The sequence below is a fragment of the Eschrichtius robustus genome, chromosome 2 (assembly GCF_028021215.1).
Source record: "Eschrichtius robustus isolate mEscRob2 chromosome 2, mEscRob2.pri, whole genome shotgun sequence".
NCBI classification, from domain to species: Eukaryota; Metazoa; Chordata; class Mammalia; order Artiodactyla; family Eschrichtiidae; genus Eschrichtius; species Eschrichtius robustus.
In genome coordinates this window covers 77,985,040-77,999,932 of record NC_090825.1, presented here as the reverse complement: position 1 = coordinate 77,999,932, position 14,893 = coordinate 77,985,040, and the positions used below count along the sequence as shown (strand labels likewise).

Sequence of the window (14,893 nt, the reverse complement as noted above, 5' to 3'; positions counted from 1 at the left end):
CTGTCTGCGAGACACCAGAGTCGGCTGCCTCAAAGTCACAACAGGGCGCTGCTGGGTGGTGGAGAAGGCATGATGGAACATCCCCCAGACCTATCTGATGCCCTTCTCAGGCCTTAGTCCCAAGTTTCCACAAGGTTATTTGCAACACCAGCAAAATGAGAACACCAAATCTTTACAGTACAAGATATATTCAGCGTAGCTCTGTAGATTCACCTACACACATCAATATAGATAGAGGACCTGTCAATTCCCTAGTTGACATTAGTGTTTTCCTATCTATCAGTCTGCTTTATTTACCTTTGGTATTGTTGATTTCTCTGATGTTGGCTGCTCACTTGATTTGGAAACTGCTTTTTCATTATAAGCATGCTTGCTTCTTGTATCTGATGAGTGCTTGGGTAGGCTTTTTGGCTGAAAACACACACACACACGTCCCACAATGTTAACAATATGACAAATATTGCTACTTTTCTCTATGGAATAGAAAGTATTCATAACAGCTGTGTTTTATGCAGTTTTTTTATTATGCGAATTTAAATTAGAATGATACGTGACAAAATTTCACTTTGAGTACAAAATTTGAAACAATGCAAATCCTTCCTCCCAGATTCAGCAAGAATCACCTGAGCAAATTGCAAATCCTGCTAATGCCACATGGTGGTGCCATTTTAGCGGAAAAACAAATACCAGCCATGCTCAGTAGGACTTGAATGTTGAAAGATGAGAGTTCAGAATTTTATCCTTCACCAAAAAACAAAGAAAAACAAAGAAAAAAAGGTTTCCCCTTATGATATCAAGTCCTAATGATGATCATTTACCTCTCTGTGTTCCTTTGGCTTTACTTCTTGGGTTTTTTTCTCATGAACCACAGATGGCTGTCAATTTCAAAAGATAAAATCTCAGTTACATCAGAGTACATTGTTTTTATATTTCCAAATAAGCTCAGAACCAAAAATCCCAATTAGACCATTCTGCCTCTCTTAGGAAAGGCCCAGTTGGAGAAGTAGATGTTGCTGTCTGGTTGATAGTAATCCTACCAACAGTCTGATAATGATAATTATCAGAAAAATAATGAAAAATGTAGTATTTCATCTAGAATGATTTTTCAAATAGCTATGTATCTCTAAATTATTGGCTGTTTTTCACAATTCACGTAGATCATTTGATAACTGCAAGTCCATCCACAGAGATGTCAAATGATCACTTTGACCACTGAGTTTGTTGATAGGAGATCCTACTTTAGAAATTAAAATTGATTTTCAAAAAAATCTCCTTTCATAGGAGATGAACACCGTATTTTTTTAGTTAAATGATTTATATGGTCTTTTCTGTGCTACAAGTAGAGAAGACAGGTATCACTAGAAACCCAATTCTCTTGAGATTGAGTAACCAAAAACATTTAAATACGGAATAGAAGACAACTTCCACCAGCTGCTGAATTATTCTTCTATAGGGGACCATGTAATTACCATCCTCAGGGGCCACCAAGAGGCCTTACACAAAATCATATAAGCTTCATCTTTCACCCAGATGACTCTGCCCACTGCACTCCCCACCCTTGCCTGCACTTAAAGTACTTCAGCCCAAATCATCTTTGTGCTTCCCTACAGGAAACCTTGCGGTCTGAGTAACTGCTCAAGTGTGCTTGAAAGAAATAAAGTACAGCACCTTATTGAAGAGAAACATTTGCCCTGCCTGCAGACACCCTGGGGTCATCTCCATATGGACTGGAATTGGCTCTCAGTCTAGACAGCCATGAGTCAGGAAAGCAAGGGAAGCCGTTCCCAAGGGAGTCAGAGCTGTCTCCTGAGTAACTGATAACTACTTCCACCAATGGAAATAAGACCATCAAGATAAACCCTGGGCCCAGTCTAAGGAGAGACTCTCATCTTTAAATTATCTAGGTGTTGGGTTCAATAGACACCTTTGCTCTTGATGTCTCATCATTAAAGTAATCAAAGACTCATTACCCTTTGTCCCTTGTCCTTTGTTCCTGTTGCTTTTTTTAAAATTACTTCAGCTATAACAAAAATCTAGATTTGAATAAAATGCCTTCTGAAGTAGATTTATAAAATACTATTCATTTTAACAATATATGGATTTAATGTTATAATTATTTTATACACACTCTATATAATCATGTTCAAAAGGGTAATCTAAAATTAATTTAATTAGCTGACAAAATTTTTTTTTTACCATTTAGTAGCACCAATAGAGGAAATTAGTTACTCATTATTGTTGCAAAGAATCCAAATAATTCACTAGTTGACTTAAATCATTTACCTTAGTTGATTGTGACTTCTTCTCAGGTTCTGTTTTTACAGCCTAAATTCAGAAAAAGAAAGAAGAAGGAAGGAAGGAAAAATGAACATAGTTTACAAAGTTTATCCCATATTTTCTTCAACTAAAGAAGCTAAAAAAGATAATTTTTATGTATTTATAAATATAAACTTCATGAGTTAAAATGATACTTTTCTTGGAAATGTAACTATTTATTTATTTATTTATTTGGCCACACCACGTGGTTTGTGGGATCTTAGTTCCCCAATCAGGGATCAAATTCGTGCCCCCTGCAGTGGAAGCATGGAGTCCTAACCACTAGACCGCCAGGGAATTCCCGGAATTGTAACTCTTTAGATAAACACTTAAGCACGCTAATTAACAGTCTGCTCTTACTACTTAGATGGCAATTTGCATCTTACTTCTGTGTGTATTAAAGATATGTAAAGATTTATTACTATGAACATGGTAGCTAATACATAAGCAAACTAAAATAAAAACCTTCATCCTTCAAAGCCATTAACATGATTGATCTCTTAATGAGTGAAATACTCAGCGTAGGTTTCAGCTGATGATGTAAAACAATGGGAGGCTGACAGTATCAAGAACACAGGAAGCCGTGAAATTGATTTTTAGTGCCAGAATGTGAGCCATGGGTAACTAAGCCTACCAGAAGTCTGTGATGGGTCAAAGTGTTGCAGAAGATTGTGAACTGAAATTATTAGCAGTGCTAAGCAGCTGAAGTGACCATTAGTAAACAGAAATGTCCCCTAGTACAATGAACCACATCACCTGTTTTTTGTGTCTTTTCTTATTAGGAGAATGCAGTCCTTCCAACTGTTTGCTGACTGGAATGGCCTAATATATAAGAGCACAGCCCCAAGTGTGATTTTATTTTATTTGACAGTCAAATAAGTAACATGAATAAACAGGGCTAAAGGTTTGTCAAAAGCTTTCTGAAATTCTGTCAGCACAATATTACAACAATTTTGTAAATAGCGCATGAATTTTTGTAGCACGATAAAAATCTAGCAATCGAATCTAAAGTTCTAGGAATGCTTCTGAAGAGCTGGTTGTTATTTAGGATCTTTAGTGGAGTATTTTACAATTCCACCCAACCAAAAGTTACCTGTGTCAAAAAAGACAATTACTTAAGTATACACATGCATTCTCCGTATAGGGAAGATACGAAAACAAGAATAAAATTTGATTAAACATTTTATGAACTTTTCAAAGTAAGAGATTAAAAATTAGGCCTGATGCTTCTGCCATTTCTTTCCCTTTTATCTGCTCGGTGATATCAGCACAAACTCCTATTTTTTATTCTATTATCTGAAGAGACTGGTGCCAAATATCCTCTTAATTTATCATGTCTTGTGCTTCAGTAATGAAGGCACATGTGTTCCTCACATAATAAACCCTAGTTATGCCAACACACTTATTGTTTTGGGAAGGAAACAAAGTTCATGAACAAAGAAATGTTTTTAAAATTAAAAAATTTGGAACCTTTCAAACTGGATCCTTGTTAATGAGTTTCTGTACATGCTACTCTGCTTTTTTTTTGAGTTTATGCAAATGCAATTTACTAAATGATTAACAAGGAAAATAAGCCAGCTGGTATTTTAAAGGTTTGAGTCTATTAATAGCTTCTAATTTGTAATTTGGCATTTTGGCAATATTTTGCATGGAAGAACTCTACAATACAATTAAGAATGTATACTCACAGACGCAAGCAGCTTCTAATGAAATATACATTTTAATTAGTAGTCACTAACACATCTCCTAAATTTATTTTCGGTGGTGGTGAGGCTGATGAACATAATACTGATGATAACAGTAACTAATGCTTATTATAGCCTCTCAGTACAAGGGACTGTTCAAAACTTTCTTAGTCCAACCCTCTTAGTCCTCATAGTAATCCTCTGAGTCAGGTATAATGAGTATCATTATTATCATCACCATCATCATCATCATCATCCCCATTTCATGGATGCAAATTGAGGCACATGGAAATTAAATAACTTCCCAAGGACACGCATGGTGGAGCTGGGGTTATGTGTTCTCAATCACTGCACTGCATTGTCTCTCCAGTGCCAGCCAGCTCCTACTGGGCACCTGCTGTGGGACAGGCACTGTTCAATAGCCTTATCTTTGTTTCCTTACACAGTCTTGTGAGAAAGGTACTATTATCATCCTCCTCCAAATTGTACAGATAAGGACTCACAGACATCTAAAACAAACTTATGGTTACCAAAGGGGAAAGCTGGGGGAAGGGATAAATTAGGAGTTTGGGATTAACATATACATACTACTATATATAAAATAGATAATCAACAAGGACCTACTGTATAGCACAGGGAACTCTACTGAATATTCTATAATAACCTATATGAGAAAAGAATCTGAAAGGGAATGGATATCTGTATATGTATAACTGAATCTCTTTGTTGTAGGTCTGAAACTACTAACACAACATTGTAAATCAACTATAATCGAATATAAAATAAAAATTAAATTAAAAAAGGAAATGAAAGCCAAGAGGAATTTTCCAGCACCACAGCCAGCATAGAACTGGGAATAGAAGCCAAGCCGTCTGGCTCCAGTGTCCACTCTACAAAGTCTCTCAGAGATCTCAACCTGATTAACAATGATCTGACCTTTCATCTTACACACAGCAGTGTGACTACCAATTCTAATATGAGGAACAAGAGCGAGAGAACATAGATCTAGACATATTACCTCCAGAGCTAGAGTGACTTTCATTTCAAAGGTGTAGAACATGACAAGGATTTGATATAGGCTTTATTTGAATTAACATCTTTCCTCTAAAAGCTCAAAATATTTAAAGAAATATGCTCATAAAGTTCACAAAAATCTCCAAGAGGAGGCTGACATAAATGTTATGAACCAAACATCAGAAGTACATGAAGGGGAGAGGAGCTTCAAGATGGCGGAAGAGTAAGACGCGGAGATCACCTTCCTCCCCACAAATACATCAGAAATACATCTACATGTGGAACAGCTCCTACAGAACATCTATTGAATGCTGGCAGAAGACCTCAGACCTCCCAAAAAGCAAGAAACTCCCCATGTACTTGGGTAGGGCAAAAGAAAAAAGAAAAAACAGAGACAAAAGAATAGGGACGGGACCTGCACCAGTGGGAGGGAGCTGTGAAGGAGGAAAGGTTTCCACACACTAGGAAGCCCCTTCGCAGGCAGAGACTGCGGGTGGCAGAGGGGGGGATCTTCGGAGCCACGGAGGAGAGCGCAGCCACAGGGGTGTGGAGGGCAAAGCGGAGAGATTCCCGCACGGAGGCTCGGCGCCGAGCAGCGCTCACCAGCCCGAGAGGCTTGTCTGCTCACCCGCCGGGGCGGGCGGGGGCTGGGAGCTGAGGCTCTGGCTTCAGTGCTAGCCGGGAGGGAGTCCAGGAAAAAGTCTGCAGCTGCCGAAGAGGCAAGAGACTTTTTCTTGCCTCTTTGTTTCCTGGTGCGCGAGGAGAGGGGATTAAGAGCGCCACTTAAAGGAGCCCCAGAGATGGGCACGAGCCGTGGCTATCAGCGCGGACCCCAGAGACGGGCATGAGACGCTAAGGCTGCTGCTGCCGCCACCAAGAAGCCTGTGTGCGAGCACAGGTCACTATCCACATCTCCCCTCCCGGGAGCCTGTGCAGCCCACCACTGCCAGGGTCCCGTGATCCAGGGACAACCACCCCGGGAGAACGCACGGTGCGCCTCAGGCTGGTGCAACGTCATGCCGGCCTCTGCCGCCGCAGGCTCGCCCCGCATCCGTACCCCTCCCTCCCCCCGGCCTGAGTGAGCCAGAGCCCCCGAATCAGCTGCTCCTTTAACCCCGTCCTGTCTGAGCGAAGAACAGACGCCCTTAGACGACCTACACACAGAGGCGGGTCCAAATCTAAAGCTGAACCCCAGGAGCTGTGCGAACAAAGAAGAGAAAGGGAAATCTCCCCCAGCAGCCTCAGGAGCAGTGGATTAAATCTCCACAATCAACTGATGTACCCTGCATATGTGGAATACCGAATAGGCAACGAATCATCCCAAATTGAAGAGGTGGACTTTGGGAGCAACGATCTATACATTTTTTTCCCTTTTTCTCGTTTTGTGAGTGTGTATGTGTATGCTTCTGTGTGTTATTTTGTCTGTATAGCTTTACTTTTACCATTTGTCCTAGGGTTCTCTCTGTCCATTTTTTTTTTTCTTTTTTTTTTTGGTATAGTTTTTAGTACTTGTTATCATTGGTGGATTTGTTTTTTGGTTTGGTTGCTCTCTTCTTTCTTTCTTTCTTTTCTTTTTTTAATTAAAAAATAATTATTAAAAAAATTTTTTATTTTAATAACTATTTTATTTTATTTTATTTTATTTTATCTTTTTTCTTTCTTTCTCTTTTTTCTCCCTTTTATTCTGAGCCGTGTGGATGACAGGCTCTTGGTGCTCCAGCCAGGCGTCAGGGCTGTGCCTCTGAGGTGGGAAAGCCAAGTTCAGGACACTGGTCCACAGGAGACCTCCCAGCTCCACGTAATATGAAACGGCAAATATCTCCCAGAGATCTCCATCTCAATGCCAACACCCAGCTCCACTCAACGACCAGCAAGCTACAGTGCTGGACACCCTATGCCAAACAACTAGCAAGACAGGAACACAACCCCATCCATTAGCAGAGAGGCTGCCTAAAATCATAATAAGGCCACAGACACCCCAAAACACACCACCAGACGTGGACCTGCCCACCAGAAAAACAAGATCCAACCTCATCCACCAGAACACAGGCACTAGTCCCCTCCACCAGGAAGCCTACACAACCCACTGAACCAACCTTAGCCACTGGGGACAGACACCAAAAACAACGGGAACTACGAACCTGCAGGCTGCGAAAAGGAGACCCCAAACACACTAAGTTAAGCAAAATGAGAAGACAGAGAAACTCACAGCAGATGAAGGAGCAAGGCAAAAACCCACTGGACCTAACAAATGAAGAGGAAATAGGCAGTCTACCTGAAAAAGAATTCAGAATAATGATAGTAAAGATGATCCAAAATCTTGGAAATAGAATGGAGGAAATACAAGTAATGTTTAACAAGGACCTAGAAGAACTAAAGAGCAAATGAACAGTGATGAACAACACAATAAATGAAATTAAAAATTCTCTACAAGGGATCAATAGCAGAATAACTGAGGCAGAAGAACGGAGAAGTGACCTGGAAGATAAAATAGTGGAAATAACTACTGCAGAGCAGAAGAAAGAAAAAAGAATGAAAAGAATTGAGGACAGTCTTAGAGACCTCTGGGACAACATTAAACGCATCAACATTCGAATTATAGGGGTCCCAGAAGAGGAAGAGAAAAAGAAAGGGACTGAGAAAATATATGAAGAGATTATAGTTGAAAACTTCCCTAATATGGGAAAGGAAATAGTTATTCAAGTCCAGGAAGCACAGAGAGTCCCATACAGGATAAATCCAAGGAGAAACACGCCAAGACACATATTAATCAAACTATCAAAAATTAAGTACAAAGAAAAAATATTAAAAGCAGCAAGGGAAAAACAACAAATAACACACAAGGGAATCCCCATAAGGTTAACAGCTGATCTTTCAGCAGAAACTCTGCAAGCCAGAAGGGAGTGGCAGGACATATTTAAAATGATGAAGGAGAAAAACCTACAACCAAGATTACTCTACCCAGCAAGGATCTCATTCAGATTTGATGGAGAAATCAAAAGATTTACAGACAAGCAAAAGCTAAGAGAATTCAGCACCACCAAACCAGCTTTACAACAAATGCTAAAGGAACTTCTCTAGGCAGGAAACACAAGAGAAGGAAAAGACCTACAATAACAAATCCAAAACAATTAAGAAAATGGTAATAGGAACATACATATCGATAATTACCTGAAATGGAAATGGATTAAATGCTCCCACCAAAAGACATAGACTGGATGAATGGATACAAAAACAAGACCCATATATATGCTGTCTACAAGGGACCCACTTCAGACCTAGGGACACATACAGACTGAAAGTGAGGGGATGGAAAAAGATATTCCATGCAAATGGAAATCAAAAGAAAGCTGGAGTAGCAACTCTCATATCAGACAAAATAGACTTTAAAACAAAGACTATTACAAGAGACAGAGAGGGACACTCCATAATGACCAAGGGATCAATCCAGGAAGAAGAACAATTGTAAATATTTATGCACCCAACATAGGAGCACCTCAATACATAAGGCAAATGCTAACAGCCATAAAAGGGGAAATCGACAGTAACACAATCATAGTAGGGGACTTTAACACCCCACTTTCACCAATGGACAGATCATCCAAAATGAAAATAAATAAGGAAACACAAGCTTTAAATGATACATTAAACAAGATGGACTAAATTGATATTTATAGGACATTCCATCCAAAAACAACAGAATACACATTCTTCTCAACTGCTCATGGAACATTCTCCAGGATAGATCATATCTTGGGTCACAGATCAAGCCTTGGTAAATTTAAGAAAATTGAAATCATATCAAGTATCTTTTCCGACCACAATGAGAAGCCTGCACACCGCAACGAAGAGTAGCCCCCGCTCGCCGCAACTAGAGAAAGTCCACGTGCAGCAACGAAGAACCAATGCAGCCAAAAGTAAATAAATAAAATAAGAAAAAAAAAAAAGAACAGTTGCATCACACACACCCCTTGTGCCACTCCTTTAAAAAAAAAATAGACTATGACATAAATCACAGCAAGATCCCTTTTGACCCACCTCCTAGAGAAATGGAAATAAAAACAAAAATAAACAAATGGGACCTAATGAAACTTAAAAGCTTTTGCACAGCAACAGAAACCATAAACAAGACCAAAAGACAACCCTCAGAATGGGAGAAAATATTTGCAAATGAAGCAACTGACAAAGGATTAATCTCCAAAAATTTACAAGCAGCTCAGGCAGCTCAATATCAAAAAAACAAACAATCCAATCCAAAAATGGGCAGAAGACCTAAATAGACATTTCTCCAAAGAAGATATACAGATTGCCAACAAACACATGAAAGAATGCTCAACGTCATTAATCATTAGAGAAATGCAAATCAAAACTACAATGAGATATCATCTCACACCGGTCAGAATGGCCATCATCAAAAAATCTACAAACAATAAATGCTGGAGAGGGTGTGGAGAAAAGGGAACCCTCTTGCACTCTTTGTGGGAATGTAAATTGATACAGCCACTATGGAGAACAGTATGGAGGTTCCTTAAAAAACTAAAAATAGAACTACCATATGACCCAGCGATCTCACTACTGGGCATATACGCTGAGAAAACCATAATTCAAAAAGAGTCATGTACCAAAATGTTCGTTGCAGCACTATTTACAATAGCCAGGACATGGAAGCAACCTAAGTGTCCATCAACAGATGAATGGATAAAGAAGATGTGGCACATATATACAATGGAATATTACTCAGTCATAAAAAGAAACGAAATTGACTTATTTGTAGTGAGGTGGATGGACCTAGAGTCTGTCATACAGAGTGAAGTAAGTCAGAAAGAGAAAAACAAATACCGTATGCTAACACATATATACAGAATCTAAGAAAAAAAAAAATTGGTCATGAAGAACCTAGGGGCAAGATGGGAATAAAGACACAGACCTACTAGAGAATGGACTTGAGGATATGGGGAGGGGGAAGGGTAAGCTGGGACAAAGTGAGAGAGTGGCATGGACATATATACACTACCAAACGTAAAATAGGTAGCTAGTGGGAAGCAGCTGCATAGCACAGGGAGATCAGCTCGGTGTTTTGTGACCACCTAGAGGGGTGGGATAGGGAGGGTGGGAGGGAGGGAGATGCAAGAAGGAAGAGATATGGGGACATATGTATATGTATAACTGATTCACTTTGTTATAAAGCAGAAACTAACACACCATTGTAAAGCAATTATACTCCAGTAAAGATGTTAAAAAAAAAAAGAAAAAAAGAGGTACATGAAGGGAGGTGGAGACAAGATGGCAGAGTAGAAGGACGTGAGCTTTCCTCTCCTCATGAAAACACTAATATCACAACTAACTGCTAAACAACCATCAACAAAAACAAACAAACAAACACTGGAACCTACCAAAAAAGATATCCTACATCCAAAGACAAAGAAGAAGCCACAATGAGACAGTAGGAGGGGCGCAATCATAATAAAATCAAATCCCATACCTGCCGGGTGGGCGACTCACAGACTGGAAAATAAGTATATTGCAGAGGTTCTCCCATAAGGGTGAAAGTTCTGAGCCCCATGTCAGGCTCCCCAGCCTGGGGGTCTGGCTTTGGGAGGAGGAGCCCCTAGAGCATCTGGCTTTGAAGGCCAGTGGGGTTTGATCACAGGAATTCCACAGGACTGGGGAAACAGTAACTCCACTCTTGGAAGGCACACACAAGGTCCCGTGTGTACCATGACCCAGGGAAAGAAGCAGTGACCTCACAGGAGTCTGGGCCAGACTTACCTGCTGGTATTGGAGGGTCTCCTGCGGAAGCAGGGGGTGGCTTTGGCTCACTCTGGGGACAAAGACATTGGTGGCGGTAGCTCTGGGGAGTACTCATTGGTGTGAGCCCTCCCGGAGGCTGCCATTTTCTCACCAAGACCTGGCCCCACCCAGCAGCCTGTAGGCTCCAGTGCTGGGATGCCTCAGATCAAACAACCAACAGGGCAGGAATGCAGCCCCACCCACCAGCAGACAGGCTACTTAAAGTCTTCCTGAGCTCACAGCTAAACACACCCCCTGACACAGCCCTGCCCACCAGAGGGACAAGACCCAGTTCCAACCATCAGTGGGCAAGAACCAGGCACTCCCACCAGGAAGCCTGCACGAGCCCTTTAGACAGCCTCATCCACCAGGGTGCAGACAGCAGAAGCAAGAAGAACTACAACCCTGCAGCCTGCGAAACAGATACTGCAATCACAGAAAGTCAGACAAAATGAGATGGCAGACAAATATGTCCCAGACAAAGGAACAAGATAAAACCCCAGAAGAACAACTAAGGGAAGTGGAGATAGGCAATCTACCTGAAACAGAATTCAGAGTAATGACAGTAAAGATGATCTAAGATCTCACAAAAAGAATGGAGGCACAGATCGAGAAGACACAAGAAATGTTTAATAATGAGCTAGAGGAAGGGAAGAAAAAAGACCCACAAAAACAAATTCAAAACAATTAATAAAATGACAATAAGAATATACATATAATTACCTTAAATGTAAATGGATTAAATGCTCCAACCAAAAGACAAAGAAAACAAGACCCTTATATATGCTGTCTACAAGAGACCCACTTCAGATCTAGGGACGCATACAGACTAAAAGTGAGGGAATGGAAAAATGTATTCCATGCAAATGGAAATTGAAAGAAAGCTGGAGTAGCAATACTCATATCAGACAAAATAGACTTTAAAATACAGACTGTTACAAGAGACAAAGAAGGACACTACATAATGATCAAGGGATCAATCTAGGAAGATGATATAACAACTGTAAATATAATATGCACCCAACATGGGAGCACCCCAATATATAAGGCAAATGCTAACAGCCATAAAAGGAGAAATTGACAGCAACACAATAATAATGGGGGACTTTAACACCCCATTTTCATCAATGGACAGATCATCCAGACAGAAAATCAATAAGGAAACAAAGGCCTTAAATGACACATCAGACCAGATGGACTTCATTGATATTTATAGAGTATTCCATCAAAAGCAACAGAATACACTTTCTTCTCAACAGAAGAACATGCCCACAGAACATTCTCCAGGATTGATCATATCCTGGGCCACAAAGCCAGTCTCAGTAATTTAAGAAAAGTGAAATCATATCAAGCATCTTTTCCAACCACAACTCTATGAGATTAGAAATCAACTACACGAAAGAAACTGTAAAAAACACAAAGATGTGAAGGCTAAACAATAAACAATATGCTACTAAACAACTAATGGATCACTGAAGAAATAAAAGAGGAAATGAAAAAATACCTAGAGACAAATGAAAGTGAAAGCATGATGATTCAAAACCTGTGGGACGCAGTAAAAGCAGTTCTAAGAGGGAAGTTTACAGTGATACAATCTTACCTCAGGAAAGAAGAAACATCTCAAATAAATAATCTAACCTTACACCTAAAACAACTAGAGAAAGAAGAACAAACAAAACCCAAAGTCAGCAGAAGGAAAGAAATTATAAAGATCAGAGCAGAAATAAATGGAATAGAGACAAAGAAAACCATAGAAAAGATCAATGAAACTGAAAGCTGGTACTTTGAAAAGATAAACAAAATTGAAAAACCTTTAGCCAGACTCAGCAAGAAAAAAAGGGAGAGGGCTCAAATCAGTAAAATTAGAAATGAAAAAGAAGTTACAAGGGACACCACAGAAATACAAAGGATCATAAGAGACTACTACAAGCAACTATATGCCAATAAAATGGACAACCTAGACGAAATGGACAAATTCTTAGAGAGGTACAATCTCCCAAGACTGAACCAGGAAGAAATAGAATATATCAACAGACCAATCACAAGTACTGAAATTGAAACTGTGATTAAAAAACTCCCAACAAACAAAAGTCCAGGACCAGATGGCTTCACAGGCGAATTCTACCAAACATTTAGAGAAGAGTTAACACCTATCCTTCTGAAACTATTCCAAAAAATCACAGAGGAAGGAACACTCCCAAACTCATTCTATGAGGCCACCATCAACCTGATACCAAAACCAAAGAACCACCAAAAAAGAAAATTATAGGCCAGTATCACTGATGAACATAGACGCAAAAATCCTCAACAAAATACTAGCAAACCGAATCCAACAATACATTAAAAGGATCATCTACCACGAGACCAAGTGAGGTTTATCCCAGGGATGCAAGAATTTTTCAATATCTGCAAATCAATCAGTGTGATACACTACATCAACAAATTAAAGAATAAAAACCATATGATCATCTCAATAGATGCAGAAAAAGCTTTTGACAAAATTCAACACCCATTTATGATAAAAACTCTCCAGAAAGTGGGCACAGAGGGAACATACCACAACATAATAAAGCCCATAGATGACAAACCTACAGTTAACAACATACTCAACAGTGAAGAGCTGAAAGCATTTCCTCTAAGATCAGGAACAAGATAAGGATGTCCAGTGTCACTGCTTTTATTCAACATAGTTTTGGAAGTCCTAGCCATGGCAATAAGAAAAAAGAAATAAAAAGAATCCAAACTGGAAAAGAAGAAGTAAAAATGTCACTGTTTGCAGATGACATGATACTATACATAGAAAATCCTAAAGATGCTACCAGAAAACTACTAGAGCTAATCAATGAATCTGGTAAAGTGCATGATACAAAATTAATACAGAGAAATCTGTTGCATTTCTACACACTAACAACAAAAGATCAGAAAGAGAAATTAAGCAAAGAATCCCATTTACCATCGCATCAAAAGAATAAAATACCTAGGAATAAACCTACCTAAGGAGGCAAAAGACCTGTACTCTGGAAACTATAGGACGCTGATGAAAGAAATCAAAGATGACACAAACAAATGGGAAGATATACCGTGTTCTTGGATTGGAAGAAGCAATATTTTCAAAATGACTATACTACTCAAGGCAATCTACAGACTCAATGCAACTTATCAAATTACCAATGGCATTTTTCACAGAACTAGAACAAAAAATTTTTAAATTTGTATGAAACCACAAAAGACCCCGAATATCCAAAGCAATTTTGAGAAAGGAAAACAGAACTGGAGGAATCAGGCTCCCTGACTTCGGACTATACTGCAAAGCTACAGTCATCAAAACAGTATGGTACCAGCACAAAACCAGAAATATAGATCAATGGAACAGTATAGAAAGCCCAGAAATAAACCCACGCATCTATGGTCAATTAATCTACAACAACTGAGGCAAGACTATATCATGGAGAAAAGACAGTCTCTTCAATAAATGGTGCTGGGAAAACTGGACAGCTAAATGTAAGAGAATGAAATTAGAAAATTCTCTAACACCATACACAAAAATAAACTCAGAATGGATTAAAGACCCAAATATAAGACCAGATACTATAAAACGCTCAAAGGAAAACATAGGCAGAACACACTGTGACATAAATCACAGCAATACCTTTTTGGATCCGTCTCCTAGAGTAATGGAAGTAAAAACCAAAATAAACAAACGGGATCTAATTAAACTTAAAAGCTTTTGTACCGCTAAGAAAACCATAAACAAAATGAAAAGGCAACCTACAGAATGCGAGAAAATGTTTGCAAATGATGTGACCGACAAGGGATTAATCTCCAAAATTTACAGACAGCTCATGCAACTCAATATCAAAAAAACAAACAACCCAATCAAAAAATGGGCAGAAGACCTAAATAGACATTGCTCCAAAGAAGACATACAGATGGGCCAAGAGGGGTATCGAAAGATGCCCAACATCGCTAATTGTTAGAGAAATGCAAATGAAAACTATAATGAGATATCACCTCACACCGGTCAGAATGGCCATCATCAAAAAGTCTACCAACAATAAATGCTGGAGAGGGTGTGGAGAAAAGAGAAC

The 14,893-nt window shown here is 39.4% G+C and overlaps 1 protein-coding gene across 6 annotated transcripts in view; it reads right to left on the bottom strand.

The window, feature by feature from the left end:
- Nucleotides 1-14,893, bottom strand: part of CAST (calpastatin) — a 118,432-nt gene that overhangs the window by 44,866 nt on the left and 58,673 nt on the right. For all 6 annotated transcript variants that reach the window (XM_068535667.1, XM_068535671.1, XM_068535669.1 and 3 more), the window contains 3 exons: nucleotides 2,284-2,325; nucleotides 819-875; nucleotides 298-411 (listed from right to left, as the gene is read on the bottom strand). In XM_068535667.1, coding sequence (XP_068391768.1) covers nucleotides 298-411; nucleotides 819-875; nucleotides 2,284-2,325 — 213 coding nt within the window. The remainder of the gene's footprint in view (nucleotides 1-297; nucleotides 412-818; nucleotides 876-2,283; nucleotides 2,326-14,893) is intronic.